This window comes from Etheostoma spectabile, chromosome 3 (assembly GCF_008692095.1).
Source record: "Etheostoma spectabile isolate EspeVRDwgs_2016 chromosome 3, UIUC_Espe_1.0, whole genome shotgun sequence".
NCBI lineage: Eukaryota > Metazoa > Chordata > Actinopteri > Perciformes > Percidae > Etheostoma > Etheostoma spectabile.
Genome location: NC_045735.1, coordinates 20,486,400 through 20,499,799, shown reverse-complemented (window position 1 = coordinate 20,499,799; position 13,400 = coordinate 20,486,400). Strand labels below are relative to the sequence as shown.

At 41.7% G+C, this 13,400-nt stretch overlaps 1 protein-coding gene across 3 annotated transcripts in view; it reads left to right on the top strand.

Moving 5' to 3' along the window:
* The window catches only part of stard13b (StAR related lipid transfer domain containing 13b), a 97,519-nt gene that overhangs the window by 21,501 nt on the left and 62,618 nt on the right, over window positions 1-13,400 (top strand). For 2 of the 3 annotated variants that reach the window (XM_032502319.1, XM_032502309.1), the window contains exons 3-5: window positions 2,169-2,312; window positions 3,412-3,558; window positions 10,350-10,386. In XM_032502319.1, coding sequence (XP_032358210.1) covers window positions 2,169-2,312; window positions 3,412-3,558; window positions 10,350-10,386 — 328 coding nt within the window. The remainder of the gene's footprint in view (window positions 1-2,168; window positions 2,313-3,411; window positions 3,559-10,349; window positions 10,387-13,400) is intronic. The other variant, XM_032502328.1, reaches the window with a different exon arrangement.

The following is a 13,400-nucleotide window of genomic DNA, read 5'->3' as shown; positions in this document are numbered from 1 at the left end:
AACAGTTTAGACTTGCAGTAAATTTTAACATTTTCACGGGCATTTTGTTTTCATAGTCGTCTAATGTTGTGATGTATCATTATAGGATCGTCTAACAATAAATTGATTATCGCAGAATTGCTGTACGGTGATATTATTGGTATTGTGTATAATGTATCGTATTGCGAGGTACCCTGTGGTTCACACCCCTAGTTACAAACCATTTATTATATAAATATATTATATAAATAATCCTAAATTGGGGAACTTAAAGTTAGGATTTCAAACTTTATCCTGTCTGGCCGCATCAATGGCAATAAGCGGTAACTGCAGGTGTGTTTTTTGGATTTCACTTTCTCTTGTTTATGAAGTTTCATCATCTGAAACCATCGCTCTTTTCTTTCTTTTGTTTAGCCATGGTATACACTTACTCACAGATGGTTATTACTTTAAAGTAAAGGGTTACTGTTCTTTAATTTCTTGGAGGAACTTCCTCGATCCAAAAAGTCATACTATGAGCCAAATAGGCCTCCTCCTATTGGCCAGATTTCTCACTTGGCCCTTGTTACTGTCATACAGTCCTAACAGACTTCCTGCAACAACTATATTTTGGGAGGGGCTTCCTAGGAAAGGCATTATGTTACTACTTAAAACTTTGGAATAATCCACAAGAGATATTCTCTAGGAAATCCCCTTCTCAATGGTTTTGGGGATTTCAGTCTGGGATTTTTGAAAGTGGTATGAGTATGAAGCATGCGAGCCTCTCTAGGACTCTGCAGAAAAACAATCATAATTTATACTTGGGTGACCGAGGTGTATCCTGCTGATTTATGGGGCTGGACCTCCAGATGCTCAGACACAGCTCCTGTCTGTGGAAGGATGGTCTATTTATATACACGGCGTGTCTGGGGAGCAGTGAAAGCCAGTGCAGGGAATTCCATCATCCTCTGAATGGCACACATCTCTGGAACCTTCCGCCTTTGCTCTTTCGACCCGAGACACAGCAGAGGAGATCACATTTCCATGTGTGGCTGCAGGGAAGTCCACTGATGCAGCGTCTGCAATTTACAAGATACTTTTTTGTAATTTGCCTGTAACTCTTTTTAGGTTTAGGGCAGTGTGGTGAATTGATGCTCTCACCTTACCTGAAAGTGTTAATTAAGCCTGGCGAGGACGATTACAGGACTAAATAATGAACCGGATTTTACCCCGGATCTGAAAGTCAGATTAAGAAAATGAATTTCTGATTTTGATGATGTTTAGCTGAAGCGTATAATTAGGATACCAAGCAATTTTAATCAAGTGGCAGCAGCTGAACTTGACATTAACACATTGCAAGTGTTTTTAGCCTACATGAAAAGGTGTGTAGGCATAATGTATGGATGTAGTTTATGTGACTAAACAATTTATTTTTTTGATGGGAATTGAGCTTTCCATGATGGAATAATGCTGCGATTTTGCAGAGAAATCAGAATATTGTATTCAAACAGCACCTGAAAATCGGTGTAAAATGTAAAAATTTGACGTAAAATTGGATATGACTGAGCGTCCAGAGAGCTCAGCTGGTAGAGCAGGCGCACATACTGTATACAGAGGTTTAGTAGTTGGCGCAGCGGTGCCAGGTGCATTTCATTCCCCCTCTCTCTCCCCTTCCATGTACTCAGCTGTCCTGTCAAATAAAGGCCTAAAATGCCCAAAAAAGAATCCGAAAAAAAAAAAAAGACATGACATAAAAAAATTCCAGATTATTAATTTTTTTTTTGGGGTGTTTCTGTGTGGTTAACAAAAAATACTAAAGGTTCAATTTGTGGTAATAAAAAACAGATTGAACAAGTAGTGGCTGGGTTAGCTCAGTTGGATGAGCAGGTATACACATGGACGTTTATTCCTCGACGCAGTGGCCGCGAGTTCCACTCTGACCTGCGGCCCTTTGCTACATGTCATTCCCCCCGTCTCTCACCTTTCTTGTCTTCATCTGTCCTGTGGAATCAAAGGCCTAAAATGCCAAAAAAATAATCTTTAAAAAAACAAGACTCAGTAATTGTTCTCAAATACACAAATTTTGCAAACTGGGATAAAACTTGACCCCAAAAGTGTATCAACATGCTGCTACCGGCTTAATCTTTGACTCGCAAGCAGCAGCCGAGGCTTGTCTTCTCTTAAACCAGTGCTTCTCTGTTTACCCACAGGAGTCCCCACAGGTCAAGTCTCCCTGGTCGGAGTCAATGAGCCATCTGATGTGGAAACTGGACCAGCTTAATCGAGACATAGAGGAGGCTCTGAGTGCAAACTCCTCCCCCTCCGACACACCCTGCACCACCCGCAAGAAACAGGTGAGCCTGACATCGTGACGTCCTTTCTGCCATCAGGGTTTGACAAGAGTTTTGTCCCTTTATGCTTTGATATAAACACAGAAATGAATTGTGTTAAAAAGCAGCGTGTGGTATGTGCCCGGTCACGTACACATTCCTGTGAATCGCATGCTGCATACTTGGTCATGCTTCTAAACTTAACGCTAAATCAATTTACTTTGCTCTGTGGAGAGAAAATCCCGATGGATTATACGGACCTGTGAGCAACAGGTGTTCATCGGAATTTGACGTCCTGCTGAGTTTTAGAAAGTATTTCACATTGAGGTTTAGATCCGAACAAGCTGTCTCAAATCAAACCCAGTAGCCTTTGTGAGAGTTGATCTCTTTTGGGTTCCTAACTGTGTCTGTGGCTTGTGAGATATGGTGTGAATATATAGTCTGTCCGAAACACTATTGGCTTTGTCAACGCCATTTTATAGCATCCTTCTGACTTGAGTCTGTTTTACGATGTAGGTCTGCAGCTCTCAGATATGATACTGGGGTGTACAGTGCTTCAGCCGGGTCAGAATGTGCGGCAGGAACAGAGAGCTATTTGTGCTTTTGAGGTTACGAATGGGACCAGGCAACTCTGTTCCTAAAAAGGGCTCTTCTCATGGTGGCATGTTTCATGAAATATCCCACTAGAGTTCGCATTTGGGAACAAAAGTGCTCTTTCGGGGTCCATATGTATGTACCGCACAGAGGAGCTTTTGTATTGAAGGGAGTTTGTATGATTTGGTCCATTAGGAATGGTTGAGAGAGGCTCACATGCCTCCCAGGCATCTGCATAACCATCCCAGGCATTCACTATTACTTGCTTTAAGTAATGACAGGCGACTGGGCAAGACAGGACATCTTTACTGGGATATTTGACAAGGTCATAATCTCTTTTCCTCTCAAAAGAAGATCCGCACATACAGGCTCCTTTGTGAGTCCCTGTTGAGCTGAATTGAGAGTGGAGATTTCACTTCCCCAGCAGTTGACCTCAGCATCTTGTTTTCTTTCCCCCTGGCCACCGTTGAGTCTGTTGGGCCAGACAGAGACGGACCCAGTGCTGATTGTTGTTGTGATGTTGTTGCAGTGGGGTGCTGTTTCAAAGTCCACATTAAACCAAGCCCTGAACGACCAAGTTCTCCAGAAACCAGACAGAGGGGAATGTCCGAGCCAGGACAGGTCTTCTGCTCCTCGCAGCGCCTCAATGGAAACACAACCAGCAACCAAAAAGACGGTAAGTTTTTCTGAGAATAGCAGCTTCCAGCAGGCATCCCACAGTGTGAGTGAGTCAACGACAGATCAATCAGCCAGTGTGTCCTGTACATGCAAACTTGCAGTATTGTTGTCCAGTTGTCATCTTTAAGGCTATGAGCTGCTAAATTAATTTGAGTCTAACTCCACAACTGGTTGCACATGTTTTTCTTTTTTCAGCTAAAATCTGGCTTTAGCATTTTTGGGTGACTGCCATGACCTGTTTACTTCCTGTCCTTCACAAAGTATTTCTCCCAGCTAATTCATAGGTCTTGTCTGTCCGTAGCTGGGTGATATCTTCACTCTGTGTCTAAAATGTTCATCCCTGGGTTATCTGAAATTAATCAAATGAAATTCAGTTGGACCTTTTAGTCGTAGTTGAACTTTGCTTTGAACAGTCTTGTTTTAATAGATGCTGTATCGACATCCAGATCTAAAACCTACATTTGACAACTGCATGTTTGATCCATTTGTCCTAGTCACTGTATTAACATAAGAAGAAAGAAAAAAACACTCGCCAATTGCTTAAGCAGATTGTTTTTAAGATAAATCCATTACCAGTCAGTCGAGACTCAGACACTCCCCTCTGTACCGCTGCTCTTTTCTCTACATCTGTAAATATTTGAGGTTTGCATTGAGAATAAGGGCAGCTTAGGCATTCTTAAACAAGCAGGACTCACTTCTGCTGGACAAAGTATATAAATGTCACTATTCAACGGCCCTAAAAGAAACAGACAACTGAGAGATTTGCAGAATGCAGGGCGGGTTTAAATTCAAAGCCTTTCAGCTTGTGCTTTGTGCGCTCTTGATGGCTCTGCTGCAATGCGGTGGCAAACAACCTGCTTAAGAGAGAAAAACATAGCGGGCATATTCTCTTACACTTCATCATTCCATTTAGTGATTCCCCTTTTTACCATGTTACCTTGTGATGTTTTTAGACTACATCCAATATATTTTGCGGACTGCCGAATGGAGAGTTCTTGGGGTTAGATACAGTTCATCGCCAAAAGTTAAAGAGGATTATTTAGTCTGTGGGCACTGCTGGGTACACTTCAGATGAATTCAAGTGTAGTTACCAGATGGGCTGCCACCTGTCTTTTTTTTTTATAGAACCCATAACTACCTCTAGAAAATGACAGCAGCATGAGTGAAAATTTGGCTCGAGGACAGCTGGGAATGTTCACATGTTAGAGACAAGAGTGTTTTGGCTGCAGTGTAACCTTGAGTAGAATGACATTGCATTGATCAGTGGTGACGTGTTTTAGGGCGTTTGATGATTATATGAGCATTTTTATCATAAGTGAATAAAACATTGAATTTCGTATATACTGCACTGCTAGTTGTTGTAAGGTTTGAATTCAAACTTGGATTTTGTACCACGGCAGCGTAAAGTGACAACTGAGAAATTTACTGCAGACCATTTATTATATAAAAAACTGGGTCTGCTCTGGAGAGGTTTAACATTTTGAGAATTGTGTCTATTGACTTTCTTTCAGATAGTCAATGGAGAATACTGATACCGCTCTCATGTCTGTACAGCAAATATGACAACGTAAATAAACATATTCCCCAAAATACCAAACTATTCCTTCAGTTTTGTGCACTGGTTTAAGTGTGACCCATGAACAGGTTTCTATAAACACAGGAGATGACATTTCCGCAGTTTTGCATATGGAGGGAGATTTTTCCTCCTCTGTCCCCTCCGAGTCTTACATAACAGCTCTGAAATCCTTGCTCTGTATGATCTCTAAAAACTGGAATGAATGCACCCCATATCTCCCTCAATCTGCTGCTCATCATGCAGGCAGAGCTAATCTTAGCTGGAATGTGTTGGGTGTTGACTAAGATTTTGTCTTGTTGGAAGGAGATTTACATATTGTTTATTCTTTAAAGCTTTTCCTACACGACTTTAGGGAGATAGTATGCACTTTTTGTCAAAAGATTTCATAACAGTTATTGTCCTAAACTAAGGAATTTCCAAGTTTTTAATGATTAACCCTTCTTAAGGTACAGACTATTCCGTCATATACAATTTTTAGGGCATTTTCGCCTTTAATTAATAGGAGAGCTGATATATAAAAGGGGAGAGAGAGGGATGGACATGCAGGAAACCGTCACAGGTTGGACTCAAACCCTGGACTTTCTGCGTTGAGTACTAAACCCCTGTATATGTGCGCCCGCTCTACCAACTGTGCTAACCTGCGCACTCTACTCAAGTCTAGGAGAAGTGACTGTACCTTTCATTTAAAGTCAGTTTGAAAAGTTGCTCCAAAACTACGGTTTTGTCTGTTTTACCAAATCCTATTTAGTCCTTCTTAAAACCATTATTGTATGACTTATGACTTAGGCAGCACGCTGGATCAGTGGTTAGCACTTCTGTCTCACTGCAGAGTTCGATCACTGGTCTGGGCAGAGTTGGAGTCCAGGTAGGGACTGTCTGTGTGGGTTTCCTCTGGGTGTTCCGGTTTCCTCCCACCATAAAGACATGCATGCTGGGTAACTAGGACTACAGTTGAAAATTGAAAACACTGGCGCATTTACAGAAATGTTGATTAATGTGCATTTTCCTAATGAAATAGAACTAAAAATTAAAATCTTATACACTGTATTTAGAGCTGAAATGATTTCTTGATAAATTGTAGCTAGTGGAAAAAAAGCATGTGTCAAGCCAGAAATTCACATTCACAGCTCCCAGCTGGGAGGATTTGCTACTTTTTTTTAAATCATTGTAAATTAAATGTCTGAGTTTTTGCACAGACAAAACTAGCAATATGAACACAATCTTGGGCTTTGAAAAGATTTGATGACTTTTTTCTGGATTTTCTAACACGTTTATAGACAAAACAGTTAGTCAATTCATTTGAAAAAAGAATCAAGAGATGAATCTCTGGGCTCCTCTGCTGAGCTAACTACCTGACAATTTGACTCTGCTAGAGATGAGGGGCAAATTTTCCCTAAAATGGCCACGCCCACCTGGGGTAAATCCATAACTGTCTTCTGTTGTACTGTGGTTCTCAAATGATGTATCTCTGCTTACTTTTATAGAATATGGGCTCTGTTGGGACTATGACTTTACGAATGGACAATGTGTATGTATGCAGAGCAATATGGAGAGAGACTCTAGTATGTACTGTGAAGATAAAGGGGGGGCAGTAGACTGGGACATTTTCTTGCTAAGAACAGATGGATGGCTATATATCTTATAATAGATGGATGGCAATATATATATATTATATACAGTACATATACTGTATACGTACTGTGTTTATATATAATATATATGTATATATATTTATATAATATATATATATATATATAAAATATATATTGCCATCCAGTTATTATAATAGATTTTTTCTTCTTTCTTTTCTTTTATCTATCTCTGTTACTGACATGATGGTAAAATATATAACTTGTGTTCCTGCTGAAAACTAATAAAACATTTGTAAAAAGAAAAAAAAACAACTGATGATTGCACTGATTGCACAGATTGTATTTATGTCTGTAGTGGTTATCCTGACTTTGCTGGTCAGCACAAAATCGTGTTGAGGCCAGCTCTTTACTGTGATCTAGGTTCATGTTGGATAGAGACATATTTGGGTTGAGGGTTCCTATTTTTAATTGCTGTTGACAGAGACGGTCATTGGGACTGACCGGTCCTGTAATTGCCCTGTTGACTCTCAGGCGGGGTGTCAGTTGTGCTGGGACAGCAGCTGTCATTCAGCGACACAGACCTGTCTCTCCATGTAAACATCCTTGTTGATGAAAGCAAAGGCGAGTTTTCCCTCTGACAACAGCCCTGCAAGGGACTCTGTGCTGCAGGATGTCACTTTTCCTGAGCTGCAACCTCGGACACGTGTCCACCATCTGACTGTGGTTGGACTCAACCACGGCGGTGTGTTTGAAGTGGGTCAGCGCTCGAGATATGCCAGGATGAAATACTTTCTCTTGGCTGTTAAAAAAGAAAGAGTGATGGTTGTTCAAGCCTTTGAAGCTTTGTCAAATCGGCACATCTCCACCGGGGCCCAGCATCTGGTCTTTGGCGTGCTAATTTTCACAAGTTTATTTCTGAAACTGGGTCTAAAGGCTCGTCCTCGGAGACTAACTTATCAGGTCCGTTGCATTTTCCCTCTCTTCAAAGACACACACAAAGCACAGAGATGATGGCGCTCCATGTTTCTTTACCTTAAACCCAGCCTTTGAACTGTGTTACATAAGTGTTTAGATATGTGGTGAAATTCTGCCAGACTGTGCCAAATCTCACAGTCAACAATGAGGGGTACATCAATTGCTGCACCTCATAGTTTTCAGAGGCCCAACTCCCCTCTTCTATATTTAAACAGATGTAAAAATATACATCTGTAAAGGTATGAGTCATATGTCTATGACCTGTTTTCCTATTTTCCTTGTTTCTCTGTAAGAGTCAAGAGAGTTGGGATTTTGTGCACGGAGACAACCGATTGGTTGAGCCTGCTAACCCTGGAGCCACATGGAACCCCCTGGTGGTTTAAAGTAACCTGCCAGACATTTCTTGGCTTTCTCTCACTATGTTTTAAATCTTCCTCTTCACCTGAATAAATCAAAAATGGACTCCCAGGTGTCCGCTGTACGTTTGCCGTGCGACTTAAAAGTGTCCAAGACCATGTAATACAGACAGAACCACCTGTCCTGTTTAATCCAACCAATCAGGTCTTTTTGTGATCCCAGGAAAGTGGCAGCCATATAGGTCACTCATTCAGCCAAGGGTTTTCTTCACACGGCAAGCATTTCTACTGCCATGACAACACTGGGGGGCCGTGGCCTTCATGAAACATGCAGTACACGACCGACTTATTGTGTTGGGTCCAACTGACCAATAAAACCGTTGCAGATATGTTGATGGAAGTTTGAATCAGCCTATGTTGGCCGATGGCCAATGGACTGTCATGACGGAGGGTCGACAGTATTGCAAACAGGCAGGCTGGGAGTTTTGGCAGCGTTTTGTCTCTGCCAGGGTAGAAACCTGGTAACAGGGGGAGCAAACCCGAGTGTAAATCAGACTAGTGGGGGTACCGAGGGTAAAAAAGGAGGAGAGAGTTCTGCGAGAGAGGGGAAGCAATCCTGACTGGTCCATATCAGGAAGACACTTTTATTTTACTAGTTGTTATGCTAAATTAACCATTAAAACCAAGGACCTCTATCACCCAGTGTTTTAAGTGAGAATCCTATTTTGCTTTTATTTTGCAGTTACAGGTTATATCCATTTCCCTACCACTTAACAATGTAACATTCCCTATTTTAACAATCTAAGCGCACAACGTGAAGCGCATGGCGCAGGTGCCTTTAGGGCGTGTCCAAATCCACTTTTGCTAGTCTAATGGCAGAAAAAAGGATCTGTGCGCCAGGCGCATGGTTAAAAAAGGTTGTACTTAGTGTCTTCATTAATCATGGGTGTGTTTTGGGTGTAACATGCTCAATCAACCAATCAGAGTGTCATCTCCCATTCCCTTTAAAAAAACAGGCGTATTTGTACTTTAGCGCATTGCTTTTATGATGGCGGATTCACACCGTTATATTTTTATTTGTAATCTTTTGCATGTGTGTGTGCTGCTGCGCGTCCCTGTGTGTGTAACAAGCGTTGTGTGTGTACTCTGTGATTAAGCCTATGCACATTTTACTAATGAGCAGGTAAAATAACAATGAAATTCTGCGTTGTGGACTTTAGACCAGGTTTTTGTTGGTCAATGGCGCGATCACTGCCCGCTGCCTCAAGATAGCAATACGCCCAGAATGCACCTGAACACACCTCCCTGTAAGACCAGTTCGTCCATTGGCGCAAAGATGGGCTCAGGTGCTTTTGCTATTTAAACGACGAGGGCGCTGGACAAGAAATTTACAACTGCGTCGGTCCACACTTGCCTTGGGCTTTGCGTTGTACCGCAAGATAGGGGCCTACGTGCCTAAAAAGATCTCTTTTATACTTAGATTTAAGTTTCAAATTCCTAGTGTTTCTTTTCTTTTTTTAATTTCCTAACCCTGTCAACACTGTATTCACAACAGATAATCAGGGACAGCAGACTGATGTGCAGCACAGCTGCCTTTGAGTTAACAAGTGCTAAACAAGGGCACCATTTCTGTTGTGAATTCTCCTAATTTCCTTCAGCAATGAGGTTATGTTTTCGGTTTGGTTTGTCTGTTTGTTAGTTTGTCTGTCTGTCAGCAGGATTACGAAAAAAACCTCTGGCCTGGTTTTCAAGAAACGTGGTGGAAGGGTGTATCATGGGCCATGGAAGTACTTATGTTGACCTAATTGGGCAAATACACAATTTTTTTTCCCCATTTTGTTTAGCATTGTAAGAATAGGGCATTTGTGCTGCATTCATGTGGTGTCTGAAAAATCTGAAAAATAACAACAGGGCCCATCCACACTACAGTAACATTGTGAGATAGGGCATGCCTATGTGGAGCTCTGCTCTCTCAGAGGACCCCTGTAGTTGTCATTACGGCAATCATTGCACTATTGAAGAATGCAGGGAGACATCCTCTACCCATGAATTCAGGGAACTTGGTGTATGCCTCTAATGGTTTTCACAGCCAAATAATATGACATGTTTTTCTTTGCTTTTAGATTGGAGCTACATTCAAGTAGCCGAAGACAAAATCTCAATTTTGTCCGTTGATTACATTTCTCTTCCATGGTTTCAGCTATCCACCACCATGATGTGTGGCCTCCTCTCAAAATTAACTTATTGTGTTAAGAGTTACTGATCGTTTGTTATTTATTTTGTCTTGTAGATGTTCAATAAGATGACCAACGCTGCAGCAGCTGCAGGTAAGATGTTATTTATGTTTTTTGTCTGGTTTTTCCAGCAGCTTTTTGCTTTTTGCGATGTGCTTACATTGCTCCCTCAGACTAGTGGAGACTCTAATCTATGTGTCATTCTGTCCATCATGAGCCTGTGATGCACTGACAATCTGACGTTTCTCTTCCTCTCTGCTCAGTGCATGCTGGGATAGCACCCAGTGACCCAGGTTTAGCAGGTAGAGAAAATGGATGGGTAAATGTAACAATAGTGACCAATGGTCATTATACTCAATAAATACTTACTTACTTACTTACTTAGACCACACATTGCCTTCCTATTTATTCTTTATTCCATTGAATGTAATGATAAACACATTTACATTTACTGGAATTGAAAAGGAATGTCCAGTCAATGCAATGTCTGCACTGATTTTAGTGTGTATATGTGTTTATTTTAACTAAGAGACTAAACAAAGATCTAGCTGGAAGAGCACATAATCTCCCTGTATATTATCTTTCTTGTTCACTGGGCAATGGAATTCGAAATTTAGCAAGATATGCTGAAACGTTTTGCTGAAACGTACAATTAAACACTGTTGCCTTGTGGAATTTTCTTCACATGCTGAGTCAAAGAATTATGTGAGTTCTTGACAGACCTTTTTGTCTGAATTACTTTTAAAGTGCTCATATTATGCTCATTTTTAGGTTCATAATTGTGTTTAGAGGTTACATCAGCATAAGTTTACGTTTTTTTAATTTTCAAAAAACACCATATTTTTGTTGTTCTGCACATTGTTGCAGCTCCTCTTTTCACCCTGTGTGTTGAGCTCTCTGTTTTAGCTACAGAGTAAGACATGTTCCATCTTTGTTGCGTGTCACACATGTTCAGTTCCTAGGTAAGGACAACTAGCCAGTCAGAAGCCGAGTATGAGGGGGTGCCCTGACAGTACCTAGGTAAGGACTACTAGCCAGTCAGAAGCCGAGTATGAGGGGGTGCCCTGACAGTACCTAGGTAAGGACTACTAGCCAGTCAGAAGCCGAGTATGAGGGGGTGCCCTGACAGTACCTAGGTAAGGACTACTAGCCAGTCAGAAGCAGAGTATGAGGGGGTGCACTGACAGTACCTAGGTAAGGACTAATAGCCAGTCAGAAGCAGAGTATGAGGGCGTGCCCTGACAGTACCTAGGTAAGGACTACTAGCCAGTCAGAAGCAGAGTATAAGGGCATGCCCTGAAAGGACTTAGGTAAGGACTACTAGCCAGTCAGAAGCTGAGAATGAGCGGGTGCACTGACAGTTCCTAAGTAAGGACTACTAGCCTGTCAGAAGCAGAGTATGAGGGCGTGCCCTAACAGCACCTAGGTAAGGACTACTAGCCAGTCAGAAGCGGAGTATGAGGGCGTGCCACACTAGCAGCTAGGCAAGCATTATAACGTGTGCTACAAAGTGACGAGCGTTTGTCTCTGAAGTAAAGGATGGACTACAATAGAGCTGTTTGGAGCAGTTTGTGAACAGTGTTTTCTGTTGGAGATGGTAATCCATTTGTGGGGGGGACTTTGGGCTTTTTCACTTTGTAAACCTATAATGTTCACAGAAAAGATATATAACAGAAGAAAGGAAAGGGAAAAAGACCAAAAGCATAATATAAGCACTTTAAAGCTTGATCGTTCAGGGAATCTGTTCAGTGTTGGCCTGCAGTCAGTCCGGCTGCGCTGCCGTCTGGCACATCGTGAAAATCTCCCTGCAGTAGATCCTGTGCTGGCTTGTGTCGTGGCTTGCGTGGTGGCATTGCTCAGGCCTCAGACAATGTTCCTAAGACTGACAGCCACAGGTGTCTGCGAGCTCCCTCCCAGCCGGTGTCTCGAGAATGTCTCTTATTTAAAATGCCTTCAATATTTTGGTCGCTTGGCGGGATGCAGTTAAAATTAGGCAGTGTGCCAGATCATTGTTTCTGTTTTGCTGAGGGGAAATATTTGGCCTGTGTGATGTGGCCCTTGGGGGGCAGCTGCGGATTTGGGTAGATGCCATTTCAGGCTCAGGTTGCACTCTCACATGACCTCTGTTGTACATGACGGTAACGCACAAGTGGACATTGTGGTCTGGAAAAAATTCCGTGTCACTTTTATGCTGAAGTTAACCAATGTGTGGTCTGCTGGCGTGTATGACATATGCGCTGTGACCGATCGCCGGTCATTCTTAACTGTAGTTTTTGGAAACCTGAGTGTGAGACCACCATGAGTAACATCAACAAGTTTGTCAACACGGCAATGACATTCCCTTCAAATACATTTATCATTCAGCTGCGTACATTCTTTCTCTTTTATGGTTTATCTTGGCTGTAATAAACCAGACCAGAGTCAGATTCACTTTTAAGGTTATTTAGTTATCAAGTTAATGAAATCAACATATGGTTTCAGCTGGAATCTAATAATAAAATAACTTGGAGATTGATGAATGTTGTAAAGAGGACAAAGCTGGCAGAGTGTCGGACACATGAGGTGTGATATTCCCTGTTTGTATTTTACAGCTGGGCTGAGGGGAACCTCTTTTTATGACACGGATACGAGGTGGCCAGATGGTTCTCAGTATCGTCCATAACAACATTGTCCACCTCATTAAAATTACATTGTCCAGGAGACGAAAGCACATTCTTTGGGTCCAGATCCAAAATAGCAAAGCAGCACCGAGAAAAGCGTTGGTATTCTGTGCTATAAATGTCAAAAGTATCCTTTTATTGCTCTCATATGCACATGGCCTACACATTCATTGCAAGTACACACACACACACACACACACACACACACACACACACACACACACACACACAGAGGGCTTAACTCATAACTCAAACTAACCATGTCATTTACAGTATCTGTTAAATACATTTTTTAACAGGCCTTCTCAAACGTTTCAGAGATAATTTAAGATTAAGTTGGATCTGTAACTGCTACATATTGCTACTTATGTCAAAGAATTTGTGAATTAGGATTTACAATATACAGCAAGTGATCAGGACTCGACTGTAATGATAGGCATGCATTTC